Source organism: Lytechinus pictus, chromosome 2 (genome assembly GCF_037042905.1).
Source record: "Lytechinus pictus isolate F3 Inbred chromosome 2, Lp3.0, whole genome shotgun sequence".
Lineage (NCBI taxonomy): Eukaryota > Metazoa > Echinodermata > Echinoidea > Temnopleuroida > Toxopneustidae > Lytechinus > Lytechinus pictus.
This window is the reverse complement of record NC_087246.1, coordinates 23,880,981-23,908,531: the sequence shown is the minus strand read 5'-3', so window position 1 is coordinate 23,908,531 and position 27,551 is coordinate 23,880,981. Positions and strand designations below refer to the sequence as shown.

At 35.2% G+C, this 27,551-nt stretch overlaps 1 protein-coding gene across 3 annotated transcripts; it reads right to left on the bottom strand.

Annotated features, from left to right (window-relative positions):
* Positions 1–331: 331 nt before the first annotated feature.
* Positions 332–20,896, bottom strand: LOC129254533 (transmembrane protein 134-like). 3 transcript variants are annotated; one of them, XM_064113764.1, is made up of 7 exons: positions 20,731–20,896; positions 13,001–13,095; positions 11,817–11,893; positions 11,486–11,527; positions 11,073–11,129; positions 10,261–10,364; positions 332–3,453 (listed from the first exon to the last, which is right to left on the bottom strand). In XM_064113764.1, exons 1-6 carry the CDS (start codon positions 20,737–20,739, stop codon positions 10,276–10,278), a joined length of 369 nt encoding a protein of 122 aa, XP_063969834.1. In that variant the 5' UTR covers positions 20,740–20,896; the 3' UTR covers positions 332–3,453; positions 10,261–10,275. The 3 variants fall into 3 exon arrangements, with proteins under 3 accessions (XP_063969834.1, XP_063969839.1, XP_054748971.1); XM_064113769.1 differs by having other exon boundaries at positions 10,254–10,364; positions 20,731–20,875; XM_054892996.2 differs by lacking the exon at positions 332–3,453 and having other exon boundaries at positions 9,358–10,364.
* Positions 20,897–27,551: the final 6,655 nt, after the last annotated feature.

The following is a 27,551-nucleotide window of genomic DNA, read 5'->3' as shown; positions in this document are numbered from 1 at the left end:
GGGAGAAAGAAAGAAGGAAGAATAAATAAAGAGAAATATAGGGAGAGAAAGAAAGGGACAAATAAAGGGAAAAAGAAAGATACCAGAAAGGAAAAAGAAAGGGAGAAAGAAAAAGTATAAAGAAAGAAATATAGTGAGAAAGAAAGAAAGAAAAAGAATAAAGAAAGGAAGGAAGGAATAAGGAAGGAAATACGAATGTACTGTGTCTTGTAATATAGCACCTGTATTTTCATTCGAAAATGCCAAGAAGACCCTGCACTGGCTTCTCTCTATATAATGAAAATAAAAATCTACACCAATTCATGAATAATGAATAAATAAAAAATGGATGGACTTTTAAAGTATACATAATTTTATTCGCCACAAGGTGTATAATACAAGTACCAATAGATAAATCACCCTAAAACAGAATATTTACTAATATAACTTTTGTTCACCTTCTCATTTTGAGTGGAAGAAACATACATAATTTGGCACTAAAGTATTCTATTGATTGTGAAAAATGACCATTCCAAAATATATTTACAAATCTACATCTGAATAAATACTTGATCTGACTTAGGATAGGTCCTTAGCCTTTGGAAGAAAATTTTTAATTTGCACAAAGGATATTGAAAGTGGATATCGTCTAGTACACACACAAGTCCAAGAAATAGTACATTTTCAAGGTAGAATTTCAGTTTCCCAAACAGTAATTACGTAAATGATCTTTTCATGCAGAATCAAATGTTGATGCATTGGGGCTGCTCCATTAATAATAATAATAATATAGGGTATTTATATTGCGCACATATCCACCTTGTTAGGTGCTCAAGGCGCTCCTATATTACCCGGCTAAGCTAGGCGTTAATAGCGCACACAGCTTTTTAAGGAATTACTTCCTACCGGTACCCATTTACCTCACCTGGGTTAAGTGCAGCACATTGTGGATGAGTTTCTTGCTGAAGGAAATTACGCCATGGCTGGGATTCAAACCCACGACCCTCTGTTTCAAAGTCCGAAGACTAATCCACTGGGCCACAACGCTCCACATTATAATACACAACTTTACAAGTCATCATATCTACCCGACTAATGGTTGTGATTTTTTACCTGATTGCTAAGAAAGCATGAATTCTTATAATTATAAGCAAGCAAGCAACCAGAGGACTGACTGCTTAAGGTCCTCTCTGAGGGACCTGGTAATGGGGATTTAAATGCCTTACCAAAGGGCACTAACAACGCACAATTGGAAATCAAACCCGCGTCACCGGAATTCAAAACCCCCGCTCTATCAGACTACTGAATGAGCTATCGCGCTTGAATTTGTTCTTATACTATTAGAAAATGAAAACCCCAAATTTCAACCTCGTCTTTTCACAAAAGAAGACTGTACTTCTAAAATTTTGATAAATATCAAAATTCATACTAGGTGCTTATTTGATTTCAATGTGAAATGATGGGAAAACAAAATGTTTGAGAATCAGGGGCCCATAACACAAAGCTTAGCAATGATCAGAGAACATTTTGCTACGATTGATTGCATTGACTACAATGTAGCCTACAATCAATTGTGAAAATCAAGCGTACAATTAATTGCTAACCTTTGTGCTACAGGACCCTGATTTAACACATAAGAACAAGGGGATATGTTCCTATTGTTTATAAAGTCATACGTATCGTATGGACACCTTTATAAAACATCCGACAAGTTTGGCAAAAATAATCAATACTATGAGATACAGCTGCACCTTGTCCTCTTTTCTTAGAATAAAAAGTGAGATTTACATATCAGTCTTGTTACTGATGCTGATGAAAGGTTTTTAAAAAATGTAAAGTCATCTGATATGTACGACCGACTGAGAGGAAAGGTCCATTCCAGCTAACAGTAACATAATATAAAAAAATAAAATGAGATAAACCACACAAATTGATTATTGTCACACTTTCTGTAAGCTCTACTGTTATTCCTGATGATCAGAGGGGGGCATGCATTGCCCACATCCCATCCCCCCCCCCCCCCCCCAATAGATAATATATGAATATTATAGGAAAAGACAAAATACAGAAAAATATTTTTTAAAGTCTACTGAACACCTTGTATAAACCTAAAAAAAGGTGAATACTGCAGTTACATTTGAATGGTACACAATATACATTCAGTCAGATAGGTTTATAGTGACACTCTGCTTGCTCAAAAACAAAACAAAAGTATGATCAGGTGCCATTTCCATAGTTTGTAAGAAAATGCAGGGGGGTGGGTAAATGATTTTACCACTTCAAGTGTAGACAGGTAATAAAAAAAATCATCTATCCTGATTGAAATAAGTACTGTAACATCTTAAACATGAATCCAGAATTTTGTAGGACCTTAGATGGCCAATACTGCCCTTCAAATGCAGCTTGATACAACCGTGTGTACTACATGGGTAGAGGCCTATAAAACATCATCATTGTAATGGTGAATTCAGGATATATTAGGGTGTGTTCAATGTCGATTTTCAAATTTATACAGCAACACACGACCCAAAAACAATCAGCGGTGCACTGTTCAGTGTTGAAAATATAAAGCTGATTATTTGTCAACCATCTTTAAATTTCCCGCTTTTATTAGCGCAGCTTTAGTGCGCAGATTGACCCATCACAAGAAAGGTCAATTCTGGCACCTGCTTGTGTAGGTTCCCACTGTGAGAGCAAATTTAAAGACGTTTCAAAACTCATACGTGTTCAATGTCGCATTTGCGATGCTGAAGGTCCATGTAAGATCTGAGCTGATCGCGTTTACAAACGCATCTTTTTTGACGTTTGAATTTTCCTCCGAATCATGATTTGAAAAACATTTACTTTACAACCGGGAATAGACGACATCGAAAACACCCTTTGTTTTTTATTATATCCGCGTAATATAATCACGTTTTTAATCATGATTCATGTTGCCGTTTAAATTTGGAAACCAACATTGAAACATCCTTAATTAGGGCTACGTGCTTGCAAAATATATCAACAACAATACAGTAAAGTATGAAAACGACAAAACTATATCAAACATGTAATATGGTAAGTATTACATGGGTAATTTACCACAGATATTATGGCATTCATAAAGACTATATTAAAATTATTATATATCTGATATTGCAAGAGTATCATAGTTGAAAGACAAAGAATAGGAATACACAAAGTGAAGAATAACAATTCTGTCACATTACTGACATTTCCCCAAAACACCAGGGCCCAGTTGCATAGAAGTTACTATTATGGTAACTTTGCCATCCAATGGTGACCTTCATGGAATCCTTGATTTTGATTGGCTGATAATAAGCATTGTTACCGTGGTATGCATGGGGCCCAGGGTGTTGTTGCACAAAGCTGTCCATAAGTTATGCACCGCTTGACACACGACCGGTGACCTGTTCTTGTACTAAATGATATACCTCAATATCTTCCTGTCATAGCATACTGGGAATAAACTTCCTATAAAACAAACGCAAAACAAACAAACTTTGACTATAAAATACTTTGCATTAAGATCCTTGCTTACAACAAGAATCGACATAGATCTGTTTTCAACTTTAGCTCTTGGGTATCAAAATTCAAAATGAGAATTTCATTTGGTACCTTAGAATATTCATCAGTCAGTCATGCATAAAGCTGCGTCTACTTCCAAACAGCTTCATGAACGCCCCCCCCCCAGGAATGTTCTATATGATGCAACTTAATCATTTTTTCGACTTTCAGCTGTAATAAGGTGAAATCTTTGCAGCTGATTGGCTAAGAGAAAATGTTTCATGTAACATGCCTGACAAAACTACACACCAGTCAGACACATCATTCTATAAATATAGAGAATTATACTAGTACTTTTCCCACAAATGTAGATACACAGAAGATGAATACCTTTCCAAAATAAGCACATACAAATAGATTATCCTTTGCAAAGCCTATCCTTAACAATCAGGCAGGCACAAATATTCATAAGTGAATGATATGTTTCATATAAACTGAAACAACAACAGCAAAACCACTATCATTCATTTATTTATAAATAGCATATAGGAACACAGCCAACAAGAGATTTGAATACATTAAAGATAATACAAGGTGATGCAATCTTCATTAAAAAACAAAGAATAAGTTGCAATGTAAATAGCAAAACCATGAGAATTGGGGTTGATTAAAAGAAAAAAAAAACATTGTCATTTTCCAAAGTTAAAAAGCCAATTGTATAATTCTTCAATATTTGAGGAGCAGGGGAGCGTTTCATAAAAGGACTTGTCAGACGTTTTATCCGACAAGTCCCATTTTATCCGACAGTTGCCATAGTAACAGTGCTTCTTAGCCATTCAACATCAAGGAAAGATGTCAGATCTGACAACTTGTCGAACAAAAATGTTGATGAAACACTCCCCAGATTATATGCTCCAACAATTGTCCCCCTCTTCGATCCAGAATGATATGCACGATCTCAATGATTGATCACCTCTCAAAGTCAATACGTTCAATCTTTTTATTCTTCCAGTGAATATTTGTCAAATTGCTGTGCCAACATTCCCCACAAAATGGCTAATATTTATGATTCTTTCAACATCATTAATGTTGAGGATATATAAATATATTATGCATGCTTGAACGTGTCCTCACTCTGCCTTTGCAAAGGAGATATGAACACACCTTTAAAGGTACACTCGGCCTTGAAGTACAGAAGCAATATAAACTAAAGCCAGCCAACAGGATAATATAAAAACACACCAAGGAGCCATTTCTTACAGCTCAATTGAATATGATATGCCAAAATTTAACAGTGTTTAATGCTCACTTCATAAATGTATCATAATATTCCAAGAAGTTCACTTGAATCGTGGCTAATAACATATTTTGCACTGGTAAAATGTATGTTTACAGAATCAACAATTAAAATTTATTTCAATGTTTGCTAATTCAACTTTTAAGTGATTGAGATGCCATTTGGCTTGTCATTTGCAAATTGTGGGAAACTACTTCTACATGTCTGTACACATATATGTACAGGTATGTATATGACACTGCAAGCATAATACAACAATATCCAGGGGCGGATCCTGGATTTTCCAAAAGGGGGGCACATTTTCCCAATGAAAATGTGACAAGCAAAAAAAAAGTTTTCACCTAAAATTGAAGGTAATTTCGTTCGCAAAAATGTTACAAGAAAAAAAAATCATCACTTTAAAAAGGGGGAGGGGGCACACTTGATTAAAAACTGTATTTTTACATTACAAATTTTGATTATGGTTCTAAAGGGGGGAGCACGGGCCAGCTGTGCCCCGCCCCCCTCCTGGACCACAATTATCTGTTTTTTAATCACAAAATTGGAATTTTAATGAGAGCATAAACTATGAATGTGTTGCATATTTTGGTCTGAAAACTTGTTTCCTCTTTATAGTTGATTAATTGACACAGTCCATGTTTGATCAATGAAATACATTTAAGAATGTAAAATTCAGAATACATTAGAGCCATGAAAGTGAAGCTTCACCTGAGCAATTCCCTGAAAAGCAGTAACTTGCCTGAAATCATTAAAATCTACCACGGGTAGCCCCCAAGAATTAGAAGTAACATGCACCTTCCTCATCATTTTTACGATATAATAATACTGGATTTGTGGTTTCACTCTTCAATGGCCAAGGGATGTACGGTATGTATTTGTCATTATTAAAAAAAATAGTTTGACTATATTTTTCAAAATAAGATAAATTTACAACAGACAGTCGTACAGGTGCAAACAATTGCATGCTGCTTGTGGATGCATTAGAATGGAAACTTTTGGAAGACACAAAATATGACCCTAAACCAAGCCTAACTAGAGTATATACAGGAATAAGACTTACAATAATAAAGTATGTACATATGTAAACCAAAATCTTTCATCTACAAGTCGATTGCACTTATCCTTGAAGCAGTTTCTTGATCAGCCATGATAATGTCAAATAAAATATTAACCCCCTAAAGTGGTTAAATAATCATACGAGTTAACTGCCAACCTCTGGAATTAAAAATTGTATTCTGTGACCCCAAGCCCTGCATTTTATATAAAAAAAACCCTTTATATAGTTCACTGCTATGCAGATAAAAATCAAACACAATGGAAGATATACTATAATATCAGTCAGATCTAAAGGTTCTTCAAACATGAGGTCTCTCATGGCAGATTCAACAATATCATCTCATGTTGTAGAAAACTACATGTAATAAGTTCTGCTTCCTAGGCTATTTTATCCTATTTTACTGAATGATTGGATAGTTTGATGTTTGTTTTTTCTTTACTTGTCAAAAAGTCGTAATAAACTCAAGAAAATTTGCATGCCCATATTTTAATTGAACAACCATATTAAATAGAGTCTCCGGGAGAATTGTTCTAGTTGGCAGGTCCGCATGTGCATATATAAAATGTTTGACAAAACTATCACGGTAGAGAAAATGATAACAAACCCAACAACAAAAAATTCTTCATTCAAATTGTGAGGGATTGTTACTTGATACATTTTTGATAAATTACTTTTCCTATTATACAATTTATCAAATATCAACATTAAAAAAAGAATAAAATTACATCTTTCAGGTCAAAAATCAGTTTTAGGGGAAAAAGATGTAAAACTTCACTAACAGTAACAAGATCACTGTACATATATGTTTTCATCCACTTTTGAAGTGAAAATTCAAATCTGAGGTCTGATATGTTTACTTTCTTCAATGGTCAAGTAAAGGGTTGTGACTTTAATAGAAATGAAAAACATTGTTGATCATTTGGACATACAAGTCAATCAATTCTTAGTTCTGAAGATTATTTCAGTGGTTTGTTTTGGTTTTGTTATACTTGTCATTATTGCTATTTTCTTTTCTTTTTATGAAGTACATTCTAACTCATTCAGTATTTTCAAGAAATATAACCAGATAAGATACAAATAATATATAATATATAATAAACAAACATTTCATGTCTATTTCGAACAATAAATTATGGATGGATGGATGGATGGATGGAAATAAAGTAATTACATAACTCACAGTTTCTATACCAAAACATTGTGTTACAAATGTTTGCTGACCTTGTCATCATTAAACAAAAAAATAGAATAATATATCAACAATTTATCCACTCTTTGACTTTGTTACTGTTTCTGGAAGGCTTTGAAGAGGCAAGCTGAGTAAGCACTTTAATACTGTGAATAGTAAGAACTTTGAATCATGTAATGATTTTTAGTCAGATAAAGTTTCTAAGAATTGCAATGAACAGCAATATTTTTAGTTTAAATTACAGCAACCTTGAATTTGTTGTTGCTATCTAATATTTTCATTAATTTGATATATGATTTATAGAGCACAAAAGTATTGATTGAATTGAAAAAAAAATCTATTGCCTCCAAAAAACAAATGGCATATTATTTGTTAGATCTGATAGAAATATTGTTTTGTTAAATCAATTGAAATAACAAGGCAAACGCCAAGCGTTGTCTCGCCTACATATTGCAGTCCTGAAGAGACTGCATGTCAAAACTATGCTATATGACATCTGAGGCTGTCAGCAGTTTAGGGGGTGAATTGTGGTATTGACAGTTTACATATGCATTAATGGTATAGGCCTACTTTATCCCTAGAAAATCAGATAACACTAAGAATGCTGTTAATACTATGAAGCTATAATTATTTCCATGCAAGTAAGGAAATGAATGTTAGTGAAAAAGAATGTAATTAATAATAATGTGAGTAAAATTGTAGAATTAAATTAATTATTAAGGTGTTAAGGCAAACTTATTGTTTGAAAAAATGGAGGAAAGATTGTGCATGAAAGATAAATATAAAAACTTATTGTGTGTGATTTTTAGCCATCTTGCCTTCATTTTAGCAGTAGGGTTTTCTAAATTGATCTGTGTGCATATGATAAGTAAATGATGCAAGAGTGAAGTAAGTACTACAAGATAAAATAAGCAATAGGGTATGAGTAGGAAGTTTAAAAGAGTGCATTTTTTTTATAAGCACATTTTGATTAAAGGCTATGATAGATGTGAGGGCAAAATGTCCTGTACCTTCAAGAGATGGACCTCTGTTACAAGTTTGGCGATCCCACCTCGAAGCTATAGAAAGTTATTGTGTGTACAACACAGCACAGTGCCAGTCATGGAAAGTTCATTGACCTTTGACCTTAATCAAATTCACATTCGAACTTGACCTGCACCTTCAAAACATGGACCCCTTGTATGAATTTGGCAATCCTACCTCGAAGATATAGAAAGTTATTGTGTGTACAGCACATCACAGTGCCAGTTATGGAAAGTTCATTGACCTTTGACCCTTGACCTTATTCAAATTTGACTCATATTCGAACTTGACCTGTGCCGTCAGGAGATGGACCTCTGTTATGAATTTGGCGATCTCACTTCGAAGATTTAGAAAGTTATTGTGTGTACAACACAGCACAGTGCCAGTCATGGAAAGTTCTTTGACCTTTGACCCTTGACCTTATTCAAATTCGACTCATATTCGAACTTGACCTGTGCCTTCAGGAGATGGACCTCTGGTATGAATTTGGTGATCCCACCTCGAAGATATAGAAAGTTATTATGTGTACAACATAGCACAGTGCCAGTCATGGAAAGTTCATTGACCTTTGACCTTATTCAAATTTGACTCATATTTGAACTTGACCTGTGCCTTCAGGAGATGGACCTCTGTTATGAATTTGGCGATCTCACTTCAAAGCTTTAGAAAGTTATTGTGTGTACAACACAGCACAGTGCCAGTCATGGAAAGTTCATTGACCTTTGACCTTATTCAAATTCGACTCATATTCGAACTTGACCTGTGCCTTCAGGAGATGGACCTCTGATATGAATTTGGTGATCCTACCTCGAAGCTATAGAAAGTTATTGGGTGTACAACATAGCACAGTGCCAGTCATGGAAAGTTCATTGACCTTTGACCTTTGACCTTAATCAAATTCGACTCATATTCGAACTTGACCTGTGCCTTCAAGAGATGGACCTCTGGTATGAATTTGGTGATCCTACCTCGAAGCTATAGAAAGTTATTGGGTGTACAACATAGCACAGTGCCAGTCATGGAAAGTTCATTGACCTTTGACCTTTGACCTTAATCAAATTAGACTCATATTCAAACTTGACCTGTGCCTTCAAGAGATGGACCTCTGGTATGAATTTGGTGATCCTACCTCGAAGCTATAGAAAGTTATTGGGTGTACAACACAATTGTTGACGACGACGACGCCGACGACGCCGGAAATAGTGATACCTATGTCTCGCTCCGCTACGCAGGCGAGACAAAAATTGGACAAATGATTGTTCCAGCAATATTCTAAAAAAAGTTTGCAGTTAATTTCATTTTGTAAAAAAAAAGAGTGGCAAGAGTATAGTTGTATATAAATCAGCTATCAAGTTAATTTTATAAACAAATCTCACACAGGACCTTGATCTTCTCACGTAATAAAATGCTGCAAACCTACAATAGAATACATACTTTGTATTCAGAACTCAAAATAAATCAATTGAACTTGGTCACTGTTTGGTATTAACATACCAATACCGTTTTAACACATGCATAAAAAATATACTGAAGGTAGCAATCTAATAATGCAATAAGAAACACATTAAGGCCACCGCACACCTTACGACTGTTCGCGATCCGATTTTGGAATAAATCGCACTTTGCTCATTTTCTGAAAATGTGAATGGAACATATCATTTTATTTGAGGTTAAGATTAATCAAAAGAATACTTATATAACCATTTTGAAAGATTGCAAACCTTTATTTTGGAGTAAAGGCCAAATTAATTAGTTTCAAAACGTAGCCAATCGTACGACTGCTATGACGTCATTACGACTAGATATTAAATTTGCTTTTATTCTAAGAAGGATGATAGCATAGTCACAGATTTGAACATAGGTATTCGTACGATGATTTCGAACATTACACAGTTAGATATTCCAAGTCTCAATATTAGCATCAAATTCTACAACATTTTGTTCTGAAATCGGGTCGCAGACCAATCGTAAGGTGTGCGGTCGCCTTAACGCAGAAGTCATTAAAATATGTAGGATAAAGTCCAAATTCACAAATGCCGACCAAACCAAACCTGTGACACAATATTGAACATATTGCAAAAGATAATTACTCATTGTACAATATACTATTTGTACCAATATTGATATTTCAAGAAAAGGTAAGGCCGTAATTGTATTATTTCTTGATGTAAAATGCTATGAATGTCCATCTTTGTTTATACTTATAACCTGATGATCATGTCGTCATTTGCTGAGCCGGAAGTAGTTTAGATTACTCAGGTTGAATCCCTGATAACCCTTGGTTGCAAAGTAAGCATAGCCGGTGTAGTACACTGTTATAAAAGATATGAAGGAAGAAAAGAAGAAAATAGAAAAGAAGGTAATAAATATTTGATAAATAAAACATAAAAAACAATAGAGAAAGAAATAGGATGAAGAGAAAGAGAAAATAAAGAAAGGAAAGCCAAACAAAAAGGAAAAAATTGAAAAGAAAAAGAGGGAACAAAAATAATAATAAAAATGGAAAGAAATGACAGGGTAGAGAAAGAAAAGAAAAGGATGGGGGGGAGAAAGATAAAATAAATCAGAGAAATGCAGCAGGGAACAGCAACAAAGAAAAATACAATATACATGTATATAATACATTATTTGTAGGGATCTATAAAGGGGATAGGAACTATCAACCTATACGTGAAGATACTCTTCGAAACCATTTGATCTGTTCTTTTACTTTCTTTGTCAAGGGGGGGATGGGGGAGGTGGGAGGAGTTTCTTGATATTCACAACAAGAAACTCTTACATATCTCATGTAAACAAGATAAAACATAAACCAACTAAATAAAAAACAGTGGAATCATAGAGATTTCAAGATAAATATTGTACAACTTTATTGAATGTTTGTTTTATCCCTCCATATTTTGCGATTATTATTTATTCAATATGTGAATAGTAAATGAATGTATCTGCCGTAAAACGTTTGTATTTATTCTGCTGATTGTTCAAGGGTTGTGACATAAAGTTATTTCTCCTGAGATACTCACATCCTGGAATGAACATGAGAACTCCAATGACAATGCACACACTACCAGCTGCATGTTCTGTAAAAGGTTAAAAAAAAAAAAACATTAATAAACAATGATAACATGCAATTTCATTAGGAGGGGTTAGACTCAAATAAATACATTTTGTCATGTCATACACATGTCATTGTTTTAATGTCTTTTGACATGCTTTTTAGATGACCCCCTCTCTTCTTTATCTTTTTTCCCATTTTCTTAAATAATGAAAAGTAAAAAAAAAATAATAATAATCTACAACCCTCTGAAAATTCCTCTCTCTATCTTTTTTCCTTTTCGGTTTCCCTTGCCTCTTTTCTTAAAAAAAAAAAAAATCTGTTATAGAAATTGACATACAGTGGCCATAATAAAAGTATTTAAAGAAACATCAAACTCACGTCTTTGTCCTATTTCAAGTACAATTCCTATCAGGAGAAGGGCTGTGAAATAAGAAAAAGCAAACAAAATGAAAAATTATGTTAAACTGAATACCATCAGAAAAAAAAATATACCAGTCTTCATAAGTGGTGTAATTAAATAGCAATAAGTCATCTCATAATATGTACCCAGTGTTATTCATGCATGACCATTCCAGCACTGGTCCCCCCCCCCCCCTCCACCTTCTCTTTTCTGCAGATATTACATAGAATTTTGAAGAAAAAAAAAACACTCTATTTTTTTTAATAAAAAATATTATTTTCGTGATGTTTGCTCAATTTGATAACTCACCTGATCCTGTTATGAGCAATATGAAAGACACAAGGAGGGAATTTCTGTACTCTTTCAGCTCTGATTTCTGGAACCACCTGTAAAAAAATCAAATATATATATATGATAAAAAAATGATTAGAAATAAATCTGATCATCTGGACTGACTGCTAAAAGTGGGGTTCCCGACAAAAAGCCAGGAAAACATTGCTATGATCATTGTGATTTTTACAGAAACCATTATAGGCATAACAGAAATTATCAATGTTGAGAATGAGTAGTTTTCATGAAAGTCCGTGTTCAAACAAACATGTACAGTAGGATTTAATTTAAACATGTGGTCCATTAGACCTGTCTAATTAATGCCAATTCCAACAAAACCAGCGGCCTGTATCATTAAACATGTTATAATAACAAATTTGCAATAACAGTTTAAAGCTAATGAAATCATTCAATTTGATAATAAACTTTTTTCATGAAATTGTGTATAAGTTACTATAAGTCTATATTAAATGGGATCCAGTTCAAGATCTAATCCTGGATCCTTACCCAGAATGCATCATTCCGACCAAGTATACATACGCCCATTAGAATGATGAATAATTATCTGCTACTCTTCACAACATTCCTCCCACAATGTTTGTCAATAAATATTATAATCACAGCATGCTTCAAACTTGCATATTTTGATCACAGCATACTTTGAAATTGTCTGTTACATTCTCATCATTTAAACGTAGATTGAAACAAAAGCAACTGTCTTCTTATAGTCAAGATATAATTCCAACTGCCTATCTAAGGGGGGGGGGGGGTGGGGATGATGTTGATATGTTTGTGTCTGTTATTATTTTTTGGCACTATTCTATTTGTGTTTTTAATCGTACCATAATGTAGTAATCAAGGGAGTCGGCTTTGGCAGATCAATGGCCTTTCTGACTTCCTACATCCGCTACATTTTCTTTTCATTTCTTTTATATTTCTACCATTTTTATTGCTTATAGTATACTGTGATTTAAATTCTTTTACCCTTTTGTTGTTGTATCATATTATACTTGTACATACGTTTGTATATTTTTAAAGTATGTCAAATAAATGAATTGAGTTGAATTGAATGCTACTTCTTTTCAATAAAGATTAGAAGAACAGGGGATTCTTTTATCCTTTCATGACTTGTATGGTAAACTGTGGAATATGTTTTTACATACCATGTACCAGGTTTGTCAGCTTGTGCACTTGGATCTCCTTCTGATATTTCAAATGTACCAGCAGAACTACTGTGAGCTGAAGGGTCTATTAAAGGCTACATGTATATAACAACAGGGAAAGAGAAAGGGAAAAGAAATGTTACATTTTTCTAATTGTTCCTACGATTACTCCAGTTCAGGACAATTGGTCATATTTTGTGGTAGGCTACATAGCATTTGAAATAGAATGTTCAGTAAAATTCATGTCAGAGATAGAGAGAGAGAGAGAGAGAGAAATTAACACATACTGAATCTTTTTTTTTAAATATACGAGTATTTTTAATTCATGGTGGGTCTAATAAATACAATCACTAAAATATTATAGTGTGATTGAATCCTCAAACCCTGTTTTCACCTGCAAATTTGAAGAAAAATTCATTCAAAATTCCATCAATCATTAAGATTTCACAGGAAATCTGTAGCAATGAAAGAAAAATTATATCTATTCAATGAATAAACTATGACTAATGAGGCTTAAAAAAATTCATTATCATAAATGGATAAAGTATGAATATCTTATATTTAATGTCTAACAAAATACATTTACATCTAAAGAAGATAATAATAACAAACATTTTCAGAAAACACATAAGTATGACCACTGAAAGAACTCATCCCCATTCAGAGTAAATGACAGATTTGACTGCAAATAAAAAAAAAAGTAGATAATAATAACAAAATACATTTACATCTAAAGTAGATAATAATAACAAACATTTTCAGAAAACACATAAGTATGACCACTGAAAGAACCCATCCCCATTCAGAGTAAACAACAAAGTTGACTGCAAATTTAAAAAAAATAATATGACATGTGCAAAAATGTTTTCTATTCAACTTTGAAGGCCCATTCATACAAGGTGTGCTGGTAAAGCTAGTTCAGCATGATTTCCCTGTAGGAAGTCAATGGTCTCACATGTCAATTGGTCTCCGAAGCTTTACCCATAAGCCACTGCATTTAAGGGCAACAATCTACAAAATATGCATGTACATGTACCACAATTAAATATGCCTGCGTTATGATCATTTAGTGTACAGACATAAACAATTTAATGCTTTTCTTCAAAGGAAATGCTTTGCTGACCACAAAAGGGTTTGAAAGTGTGTGTGTGGGAGGGGCTGACCATGCAAAAAAAAAATCAGTGGCACTTTGCAATTTGCATGAAAGAAAATCTCTGGCTTTTTTTTCCAGAGTTTTTCAGTATGTTATTGTCAATGGCAGTACAGTTTGCCAGGGTGAAACATTTGGCAAATTACGCACCAGGCCCCAAATGGTAATTTGTATGGTTTTTTGTATACGGTTTTGGGAAAAAAGTGGGGGGACTGAAGCCCCTTCCCCGGTTCCGCGGCCCCTGACACAACAGTATAAGAGGGTGGGGCTTTGTAAAAAACTGTAAGAACCTAATATGAATGAGGGCCAGCTACACCCATAATATGTTTAAGAGATCTCTATTCTCTACAATTCTTAAGTTGATTTTTTTTTAAAACCATAACAGGCATGTCTAAGCGTATGACCTAGTCCCACCAAGAATAAGTTGCCCAAAATCAATGAATTTTGAGATTATCTTTGAGCTCTAAAAACACATCTTCAGACTTAAATTGATAAATAACTCATTCAAATTTGACCTGAAATAACCTACACACGTACTTGACTGAATGATGAAGAAATTCAATAAGAGCCTTAAAAGAATAAGGAGAAAACAAGTTTTACATTTTGGGGGTCATTCAAGCCTGAAATATGTACACTGTGCAAGCTCGGATTCTCGGTGAAGCTTTAAGTAGTCCAGAAAAATGGTGTAAACAAACCCACCTGTATCTCATCATTTTAATGTTGACTGTATGAAGAATTACTTTTTCAGATTTAAGCGAATTTTCTAGTTTTTACACAATATGAAGATGAAATCATATTAGAGAAGTCCATGTTTTTCCTCATATGAATGTTATGTTTGATGATTTTAGTTGTGAATATTTCAAATGTTTTTGTTTATTTAATATGCAGCGCCTTGGGTACCATATATTCATTAGAAAATGTGCATTAGAGATACTTATTTTTCACAAAGCAGTGATATGTACAACTCAAATGAGACAGTCGATGATGTCCCTCACTCACTATTTCTTTTGTTTTTTGTTTGAATTATACAATATTTCATTTTTTATAGATTTGACAATAAGGACCAATTTGACTTGAATCAAATAGTATAAATCAATGTTCATTCCACATATTCAGGGAGGAATTAATTGTTGTTTCACTCGACAATGAGGAGAAAAATAGAATATTCCCTATTTCATATAATAAAATACAAAAGAAATAGTGAGTGGATGACGTCATCAGTCTCCTCATTTGTATACCCACCAGGATGTACATATAACTGTTTTGTGAAATTATCAAAACTTTAAAATGTCATAACTTTTACATCCGATTTTGATGAAATATTCAGTGTTATGCTTGTTGGATTTATCTTTTTTTATTCAAATTAACTTTTTGTTGGGGTGGACTTGTCCTTTAATAATGTTTTTTGTCTGAACAGTGGTCCCCCTCTATTCCCACTCCCTTGCACCCCCCCTCTCCCTCTCTTGCTCTTTGGCCTCATCTTTCCCTCTCCAATAAAGAGTCACTGTAACTTGATCTACCATGAGAAGCAGTTGAGAGAACTTGAGATTGAAAGTGATTGATGAGCCCCTTATTATTCAGTGTTGCTGGTATTAATAAAACATTCATGTACATAATGTCCATTGAGTGACATTCATAGACAGATATCATATACAAAACAATATAGCAGAAATTTAGTTTATTTGCATTATCAGTTGTCAATCCAAATTTTTTGTTCTTAGTGGACAAAATGTATATAATTGTAAATATAACAAAATATAAAAGAATAAGTGGTGATAAGACATCATCAGCTTGCTCAATGCGTATTATGAAGACAGGAATAGAAATGTAAATCCAAAATAATGCAAAGCTTTATAAATTTTCAAATGTTATTCCTTGCTTATTTTTTTTATGAAACTTTCAGTTTACTCTTTTTGTTTGTCTGATTTTACTCTATGGTTCAAATCATATAATTTTGAGCCTGGAATACCACTTAGTGACTTTAAAACCCAGGCCTTTGTGCTGAAACAAGGTTTCCAGTGTTTGGATTTTTTCTTTCGGATCTATTATTGGATAAAAAAATGCTTGATTTTTTGGCAGTCAGTTTTAACTACACTTAGATCTGCCTTGTCAAAAAACTAGATTGAATTTTGAAATTACTAGTACTTTTTAAAAATTAAAAGGAGAGTTTGCTGGTTACATTAAAAAAAAACTTTTTACAATATCAAATTTTCATTGGACTACATCGAAAATTGGTCCACACTTTTTTTATGACTACACAAATTTCTTTTGTGTAGCTTCTTTTTTTTCTTTCTTTCTTTTACATAGGACTGTACAGAACATAGCTTTCTCTAGCAACAAGAAATGCTCATCAAAGTTTAGAAGTAAAATTATTCCCTGAATTGCTCAAATATACAAGTTTTGAGCACTCTGGACTGGTGATAAAAAAAAGATCCTCAAGAATTGTAATTTTAAAAAGGCTATTAGCAAACATACCCAGCAATTTCCTAAAATTGGCAAGATATACCTACTAGACCTAGTCTGTGATATTAAAACAAGAGTGTCGCTAAAGCCCCTTTCACAATTGACGTACGACCTGTTTACGACCGCCTGCAACAGTTTTTTCTTGTTGTTGCACGATCGATCTCTTGGTGTCTTGCGAGCACTCGCAGTGGTTGTAGACGAACGCACGAATTTGAGGTGGTCGTGACTGGTCGCATCTGAATTTGAACATGTTCAAAATCCAAACGCGATCAAATACGATTGATTTACTAGCATCAGGTCGTACCATCGGTCGGGCGATCATCGTGTGAGTGTTGTTCAACGTTGTACGACTTGGTGCGAGAGGTGACACAACTACGTATAGTCGCATTTAGTCGACTGGAGGTCGTACAACACTTGCACATGCGCTAGATACCTACAGAGACCAGTCTTGCGACTGGTTGCGATAATATAAGACTGTTGCAAGACCGATCGAAATTACGGCTTACAACATTCCACTACCGTTGCATTCGCATGTATGCGACCGTACAGCCCCTTTCACAATTGACATCCGACCAGTTTACGACCGCCTGCAACAGTTTTTTCCTGCTGTTGCACGATCGATCTCTTGGTGACTTGCGAGCACTCGCAGTCGTTGTAGACGGTCGCACGAACTCGAGGTGGTCGTGACTGGTCACATCTGAACTTTGAACATGTTCAAAATCCGAATGCGATCAAATACGACCGATTCACTCGCATCAGCTCGTATCCGGGGTCGTACCATCGGTCGGGCGATCATCGTGGGAGTGTTGTTCAACGTTGCACGACCTGGTGCGAGAGGTTGCACAACTAAGTAGTCACATTTACTCGACTGGAGGTCGTACAACACTTGCACATGTGCTAGCGACCTACATGTACAGAGACCTGTCTTGCGACTGGGTGCAATAATATGATGGGCCATAAGACTGTTGCAAGACCGATCGCAACGGCTTACAACATTGCACTACCGTTGTGTGCGACCGTTCCCCTCGCAATCCCTCGTGCAACACTCGCATGTGATCGCACGAGCACAATAGGATCATAAGCGACTTACTCGTGCAACGGGTTTCACTGGTTGTTTTTGTTGTACGACAGCTGTTGCAACTGTGAAAGCCTCTGTGCGATATTATGAGATGACTGGCGATTGATGCCTGTTGCAGCCTGTCGCACGACCAAAAGGTCGCAAGTGGTCGTACGTCAATTGTGAAAGGGGCTTAAGGCGAGCACATAACACACCCTCCTGAACTCCGAAAATGGAGTTATACACGTAGGTCAAGCAAGAAAGTGGAAGGTGGTGACTTCACCTTTGACCTTCTGACCTCAAAATCGATATAATCCCTGGGATCCATGCTAGTATCAAACACACCAAATTAAATGAGCCTAGGTTAAGTTAAACTGAAGTTATTGCATTTACTAGGGCTGTTATTGTTGAGAAAATTCTCTGTCGATATATCGCTAAAAATATCTTACCGATATCGATGACTAAACTATCGACAAAAGAACTTAATCAATACACATTTTTTCTGCATTATAGCGATGACACAATACTCGCGTTGGTCAAAATTTGTATCTGCCACTGTGCCAAGAACACTTTAAAAATCTGCATTCATCAGATGTAGTTGATTGAATAATATCTTTTAATAAACATATTTAGCATTAATCCTCACCTTTCACATTATTAGCATTATTTTTATAGGGTTGGATGAAGTTTTATCGATAATTTGGGGGCTTTTTGGACATTGTTCTGAGCAGTCAACGTCTTTCGCCTATCCGCCATTTTGACATTGTGCTGTACATCTTTGAACGTAGAGGGCAGCAACACACGGCTGTAAAGTCCTATCCTAGATCTATTTATCTAACTTAGCACTTAGTTAGTTAGATCAAGTAGCAGATGTCTCATTCTAAAAGTACATGTAGGCCTTAACTTGTTAAAAACAAATTCAGTGGACAACAATCAATTGCATTGCATTCTAAAACAAAGTATAGTCACATATTGTATTAGCGGACACTATCATGATTCCCGACGCACTGTCAGGCGCACATATTACTGCGTAGGAAAACGATTTCGTACCGTAAGACTTCTGCAGTTCAATTTCACAGAGCAATACATAGAAGAAGAACAAGATTGTAAAAACAAGGCCAAAAAATCTACTTTTTACCTTATTTATATCTAAAAAATGACAGAAAATGCTTAAAATATCATACAACATAGTTTTGCATTAAGAATTGATTTTCTGATGGAAATACTTATATGGGCCTGATTTGCCAAATTGCAACCTCGTCTGCTCCTTCGAACAAATGTTGAGGTGTGGTGTATTGTGGGTGATCATCGACACTGCGCCGACTAGCTCAAGGTATATTGTGCGCGAGGTTTACCATAATTAAAGCCGTCGACGATCGACAGGGCATCGATAGAACTTGATACGAACATATTGGAAAGAGCCATGGAATATGCAGCTAAAAAGAAATAAAATTAGACCTAGGTCTAGTTAGCAAACACAAATACCAACATCTGCTTAGATTCAATTTAAAAAGCAAAAAAAAACTTAGAATTTACTCATGAATATAACATTAATGGAAAATGCACCCTTTCGTGAGTCTTCGCATATTGGCGAATCAAAACTGCCTAACGTTGATACTTTAAAGATTTTTAGAGTTTATATCCAACATAATTTAAAAAGGGACATCCATACAAATGAAATGTTAAAAAAGTGCAATAAAAAGCTCTATATGTTTAGATTACCGGTAGTGAAAAAATATAAATTACCAATTTCTGACTTAATACAAATATATATCAGATACATTCGCCCTGTATTAGAATATTGTGTGCCTGTGTTTTATGGAAGTTTAACTTTAGACCATGTACAGAAACTAGAAAGAATCCAGAAACGAGTTTGTAAAATTATCTTAGCCTTAGGCAAAAGTTATCCAAATTATGAAGATGCTTTAAAATGATGCAAACTGGATACACTACAATAGACGTGAACATTTATGCTCTGATTTTGCAGTATCTGTGAGCAAAAAATCCTGAACGGAGTGCAGCGGAACAACCAAATAATAGCATAAAAAAGAGACCAAAGTTATGCTATATTTTTACTATGTGGTTGTTCCGCTTAAAGGGATCGTTTAACTTTATGAGCAGCTGATTTAAAAAATTCTCAAACTGAGACAAAAAATGTGTATGAGTGCCTGTATTTGTCCTAAAAAACCCTGAAACAGACCACAATATAGGATGAAAAACTCTAATTAAGATACAAGTAGCAATTTATTAGCTTGATTTTGAGAACCGTCTAGTAGATGGGTTCCAGCTTATGACCAGTTTTCTCCAATTCAAAAAGTACGTCGGCTATGTTGACTGCCTCCTCCTGTGTGTATCTCCTATACACACGCTATTATTAGCTGCACTGTACATTCAGTGTATACCTTGTACACACTATATGTAGGTCATGCTGTGTTCATCTAGAGTTACTGTGTTGTGTTGCACAGATTCGCTCTACCGGTATACACATAGTCATTGAAACCAACTCCCAATTATTTTCAAACTTTGGTTTACATCTCCAAAGTTTTAAAATTGATCCTGTAGATATGATACTTTGAAACTTTTGGGATGGTATTTCTACACTATAAGCCTAATGTTTAGCCCATATTCAAGAACCAAAATGAGAATTTTTTTAAAAATAGAACAAAGTGAAATGATCACTTAAACTCTGTTGGCTCCACTCACAAATTACAGAACGAGGTGAAATTAAAATAAAATATTTCAAAAATGTTAACATTGAAACTGACAGCTTTGTAGTTGTATACTAGCAGATTAAATAGGGTTGATTGCTTTGCAGACTGCAACTGTCGAGCTCCGGGGTCGAGCTGAGTGTGAGTGTATGCTGCCATGCATGCCAGTATGCCAGCCCCACGTCCGAGCAATCCCTGGATCACGATGCGGGATCGTTTCTCCCGCCGATACCCGGGCGGAGCCGCCTGCCGGCGCGGCCGGACGGCAACTGATGATGATGGCTTGACATGAAACTGCAACATACTTACTAAGAAAAAAAGGGGGAACCAACGATTAAAATAAAATAATTACCGTTGACATGGTTAACTTCTTGAAATCTCAACTATGAAACCTCTGAATCAATGTATTTAGTAAACGCATTTTCCCGTTATTTCAGCTTTTGGTTGAAATGTTCTGACTTCTGTAACCGTCAACACAAAAATATTGATCTAACTGAGAGTCTCGAGATATATAGATCGAGAGAGATCGAGAGCTAGATCTTAGAGCGGACGGTATCAGAGGGCGGGCTTTGCATTTTTGGCGACCGACGCGATGCGGTGCGATCGATGCGAAGTGAAAATTCCTACTTTTTGGTACCGGTACCAACTCTGGCGTCTGTTAGAAACTAATTAAAATGCCCAAAGTTAAGTGGAAGGACTGTTCTTTGAAATGTATTGTTATGCTCTCGTAGTCTTTGCATCTCTACATATTGTAGCTTGTCAGGGTAAGTAATGATGAATGAGTTTGTCCGTTTTTTATGAATGAAGCTGCAAAAGGGTAAAGTTGTGGCCGAAGTCAAACTCAAGATTAGTCCCATACATTAAATATTGTGCAGTGTAATATCCAGACAGGCCAGCCTTGAGGACTCCATGATGATATTTTTTAATATTTTGACATATACTTCTTCATCATGGAGCCTTGAACCGCCTCCCATATATGTATAAGAGACACATCAAAACAAAATATAAGGGATGCATGTTTATTAATGCATTCAAATTCGAAGGTGAGATAAAATATGTCCTGAAGGCTGAACTCATTTGAAACACTCTGGGGCTACACCGCTATTCCAACGCGTGTTGGAAAAGTCGACGCCAGACGGGTACGTTTTGGCCTTGAATTTCCAGCAAATTAATCAAAATTACGGCCTAAATTTAGGTCTATGTTATCAATTATATACTAATTTCATAATTATAATGTAAAACGGGTACTCACGGGTTCTTTTCTTTCCAAATTTTGTGTTTTCATCGCCTCTTCTGAATTCTGGCCAACTCTTGCGATGGATTTTGTCGCCATAGGATCCTGTACGTGCAAATCCAGGGCGAGTTGTCACATGACGCTCGCGAGTCTCTAGGGGTAATGGCCTTTAATCAAGGCGTTCTTTTTGCTATAATTTTATAATGACGCTTAAATATCGAAATCAATGTAGACGAGTCTGTGCAGGGGCATAACAGGGGTTAGACCAAAAGCTTCAGTCTCTGTATTTTGGTTGTTCCGCTGAACTACGTTGGCTCCACTCACCATACATAGACTGAAGGGGATGGGGCCCCGTACCTACAGCCAACGTATAGTGAACTAGCGTTTTATAGATCGCGATTTAAAACTGTTTTTTAAGCAAAATTGAAAGTTTCATGGTTTCCATTATCAGGGAAATATAAATAAATTAAGTAATTGCATACCTTGGGCCGGAGTTATTGAAAAAAATCCTCTGGATGATTGAGAAATCTGTCATCTAAGACATTTTCACCTGACCTGACGGTTTTTCTTGCAAGTTGCCATCTTGAATGACGTCATTATCGTTATTAACTTAATGTCTCGAATCGATATATCGCGATTATAACTAGTACTAGTACTAGTATAACTAGTATCGTTTATCTTCGGTTTCGTTCGCATATGGAGCAGATCGTATAATATCGAAAGCAATATCGATATCACATTTGTGATTGTTGACGTTCGTTTGTAAATATTTTATAGTTTGGCTGCCATTTTGACCATTTTTATTGTGTTCAACCCAATTAAACATCGGTAAAGTATATTTTTCATGCCTTTTTCATCTATATCGTTTAAAGTATTTAAATGTTGGAATATAAATAATTAAAAGTTTGTTGTTTATACATCCTTAGATTGTAAATGTGATGTGTAAAATTACATCAAACTTTGGACTGTGAATTGACAAAAGGGAGGGAATGAGAACACATGCGAGCCCACACGTACACCCTACCGTCGGTAAATGGGGATTACAGTAAAATGTCAGAAATTGTTGAATAAATCCCCAGAAACGACGGTTATTCCTGTCTAAACGGGTATATAAGAGGGGGCATAGTACATGTCGCATGTGGAAGATACAAGTTACGTAATGTAAGTCCCGAGCACTAGCGTACCTAGGGGGGGGGGCAGTCTGCCCCCCCCCCCCCCGATGAGTCACAAACCCATGCAAATTACATATCTCTGCCCCCCGGCCCCCCTGACGAGCTTGAAAACCTATTTTGCCCCCCCCCCCCCCCCGACGAGCTTGAATACCTATTTTGCCCCCCCTGGCGAGCTTGAAGACTTTTTTTTTGCTTGTCAAATTTTTTCTGGTACGATTGAAGACCTTTTTCATTGAAGAGCCTTTTTTTCCTTTTTTTTTGCTTGTCAAATTTTTTGGCGGCCGATTTTGCCCCCCTGTGGAAAATCCTAGGTACGCCATGCACTGCCCGCGCTACATGTATGTTGGTAGCCCTGGGACCTCTGGATATTAACTAATCCAATTTAATTACAGATGGCAGATTTTTTTATTATCTGAGTAGCCCCCCCCCCCCCCCGGATTATTTGTTCTCACATTACTTTCCTTTTTAAATTTCCTTTCGTTCTTTCTTTCATTTTTCTTTCTTTCTTCCTTCCGTTGCTCCTATGTTTTTTTTTCAGGTGAAATCCACTCGGGGGATGGCCAGCCATGCCCCCATCTGTTTATGCCTCTGAGATGTAGGCTATACTCATGATCTTAATCTTCGATTTTCCAAAGTAGGGGGGTGCAATTTCTCAAGTAAAATTTGACAACCCCCCCAAAAAGGTTATCACAGAAAAATTGTCATTTTGTCTCGCGTAAGATTTGACAAGTAAAAAGAAAAGATGGTTACTAAAAATAAAAGACTCATTTTGTCCGTGTAATATTTGGCAAGCCTCCCCCCCCCCAAGTTTAACATATCGGAGCCCTTATAAAAAAAAACCATGGTTTTACAACCGTAATCATGGTATAACCATGGTTAGGGGCGGTTTTACAATGGATCGATGGTAGTCCATGGTTTTAAATTCATAACCAAGGTAAATGTGTGGCGGAAGTGTGGTAATACCATTGTTAAAATACCATGGTTATAATAACATGATAAAAATGTCATTTTATGACGATTTTAAAACCATGGTTATAAAAACCATCATTATACCACAGTTTTAAGAAAGTTAAAAAACAATAGTTATAAAACCATGACAAAATCATCGTTCTACTTTGGTGAAAAAAACCATAGTAATTTAACCATGGTTGTAACCATGGTTTCACAGTAGTATAAAAACAATGGTTAGGAAACCTTGGTTTAACTCCCGTTCTACTAAGGTTGGAAATCAATGTTATAAAACCATGATTTAAACCATGGTTTTATGATAGCATAAAAACAGTATTTATAATACCATGGTTAAAATTCCGTTTTACCAAGGTTGAAAACGACGGTTATACACCATGATTTTAACCATGGTTTTAAGATAGTTTGAAAATGATGGTTATATAACCATGGTTTTAACCGTGGTTTAATGAGAGTGTAAAAACAGTGGTTACAAAACCATGTTTAAATTTCCGTTTCACCAAGGTTGAAAACGACGGTTATACACCATGATTTTAACCATGGTTTTAAGATTGTTTGAAAATGATGGTTATATAACCATGGTTTTAACCGTGGTTTAATGAAAGTGTAAAAACAGTGGTTACAATACCATGGTTAAATTTCTGTTTTACCATGGTTGAAAACGACGGTTATACACCATGATTTTAACCATGGTTTTAAGATAGTTTGAAAATGATGGTTATATAACCATGGTTTTAACCGTGGTTTAATGAGAGTGTAAAAACAGTGGTTACAAAACCATGTTTAAATTTCCGTTTCACCAAGGTTGAAAACGACGGTTATACACCATGATTTTAACCATGGTTTTAAGATTGTTTGAAAATGATGGTTATATAACCATGGTTTTAACCGTGGTTTAATGAAAGTGTAAAAACAGTGGTTACAATACCATGGTTAAATTTCTGTTTTACCATGGTTGAAAACGACGGTTATACACCATGATTTTAACCATGGTTTTATGATAGTTTGAAAATGATGGTTATATAACCATGGTTTTAACCGTGGTTTAATGAAAGTGTAAAAACAGTGGTTACAATACCATGGTTAAATTTCCGTTTTACCATGGTTGAAAACGACGGTTATACACCATGATTTTAACCATAGTTTTATGATAGTTTGAAAATGATGGTTATATAATTATGGTTTTAACCGTGGTTTAATGAAAGTGTAAAAACATTGGTTACAAGACCATGGTTAAACATTCGTCTTAGCAAGGTTGAAAACAACGGTTATAAACCAAAATTTTAACCATGGTTTTAAGATAGTTTGAAAACGATGGTTATATAACCATGGTTTTAACCGTGGTTTAATGAAAGTGTAAAAACAGTGGTTACAATACCATGGTTAAATTTCCGTTTTACCATGGTTGAAAACGACGGTTATACACCATGATTTTAACCATGGTTTTATGATAGTTTGAAAATGATGGTTATATAATTATGGTTTTAACCGTGGTTTAATGAAAGTGTAAAAACAGTGGTTACAAAATCATGGTTAAATTTCCGTTTTACCAAGGTTGAAAACGACGGTTATACACCATGATTTTAACCATGGTTTTATGATAGTTTGAAAATGATTGTTATATATAACCATGGTTTTAACCGTGGTTTAATGAAAGTGTAAAAACATTGGTTACAAGACCATGGTTAAACATTCGTCTTAGCAAGGTTGAAAACAACGGTTATAAACCAAAATTTTAACCATGGTTTTAAGATAGTTTGAAAACGATGGTTATATAACCATGGTTTTAACCGTGGTTTAATGAAAGTGTAAAAACAGTGGTTACAAAACCATGGTTAAATTTGCGTTTTACCAAGGTTGAAAACGACGGTTATACACCATGATTTTAACCATTGTTTTATGATAGTTTGAAAATGATTGTCATATAACCATGGTTTTATCCGTGGTTCAATGAAAGTGTAAAAACAGTGGTTACAATACCATGGTTAAATTTCCGTTTTACCATGGTTGAAAACGATGGTTATACACCATGATTTTAACCATGGTTTTATGATAGTTTGAAAATGATGGTTATATAATTATGGTTTTAACCGTGGTTTAATGAAAGTGTAAAAACAGTGGTTACAAAATCATGGTTAAATTTCCGTTTTACCAAGGTTGAAAACGACGGTTATACACCATGATTTTAACCATGGTTTTATGATAGTTTGAAAATGATTGTTATATATAACCATGGTTTTAACCGTGGTTTAATGAAAGTGTAAAAACATTGGTTACAAGACCATGGTTAAACATTCGTCTTAGCAAGGTTGAAAACAACGGTTATACACCAAAATTTTAACCATGGTTTTAAGATAGTTTGAAAACGATGGTTATATAACCATGGTTTTAACCGTGGTTTAATGAAAGTGTAAAAACAGTGGTTACAAAACCATGGTTAAATTTGCGTTTTACCAAGGTTGAAAACGACGGTTATACACCATGATTTTAACCATTGTTTTATGATAGTTTGAAAATGATTGTTATATAACCATGGTTTTATCCGTGGTTCAATGAAAGTGTAAAAACAGTGGTTACAATACCATGGTTAAATTTCCGTTTTACCATGGTTGAAAACGATGGTTATACACCATGATTTTAACCATGGTTTTATAATAGTTTGAAAATTATGGTTATATAACCATGGTTTTAACCGTGGTTTTATGAAAGTGTAAAAACAGTGGTTACAATACCATGGTTAAATTTCCGGCGTTTTACCATGGTTGAAAACGACGGTTATACACCATGATTTTAACCATGGTTTTATGATAGTTTGAAAATTATGGTTATATAACCATGGTTTTAACCGTGGTTTAATGAAAGTGTCAAAACAGTGGTTACAAAACCATGGTTAAACATTCGTCTTCGCAAGGTTGAAAACGACGGTTATAAACCATGATTTTAACCATGGTTTTAAGATAGTTTGAAAATGATGGTTATATAACCATGGTTTTAACCGTGGTTTAATGAAAGTGTAAAAACAGTGGTTACAAAACCATGGTTAAATTTGCGTTTTACCAAGGTTGAAAACGACGGTTATACACCATGATTTTAACCATGGTTTTATGATAGTTTGAAAATGATTGTTATATAACCATGGTTTTAACCGTGGTTTAATGAAAGTGTAAAAACATTGGTTACAAAAAGCATGATTAAATTCCCGTTTTACCAAGGTACTAACTTTGTTAGTCTGGGCCTATAAAGCTTGTCACGACTAACTCAGCTGTGGACTAACGAAGGTTTTTCATTACTCGTATTTCGTAAAAAGACAGGCTTGACTAACACCATTTGTGGTTTCTGACTAACTAACTTTCGGCCATCATCCAAAGGCATGACTGAAATTATAAAGGCCTGCGACCTGAATTACTAACTAGGCAGGGCCGTTGTTGTTGATCTTGAAGGTAGTCGGGCCGGGGGTGGCCGCTGGTGTTTTTTTTTTTTTTTTAATAGGACTATATTATCTTTTTGTATAATTTCAAAATATGTCTGCCCAGTCACTAAACATTGTCTGTCTATACGTATATATATATCATTTGTCATTTTGAACCTGTCTACTTTATAATTGTGTTCAACACGAATTTCGCGCATTCCCCGCCTGCCCCCCCCCCCACCCCTCCCGCTCATTTTCGCGCCCTTTTTTTATGCGCGTCGATGTACTAGTAGTACCACCGAGTACCACATGTGTAACGCACAACCCGCACATGTATGCTATACACACCATAGACAAATGCACACACACACGTACGCCGGCCGTGCATGCAG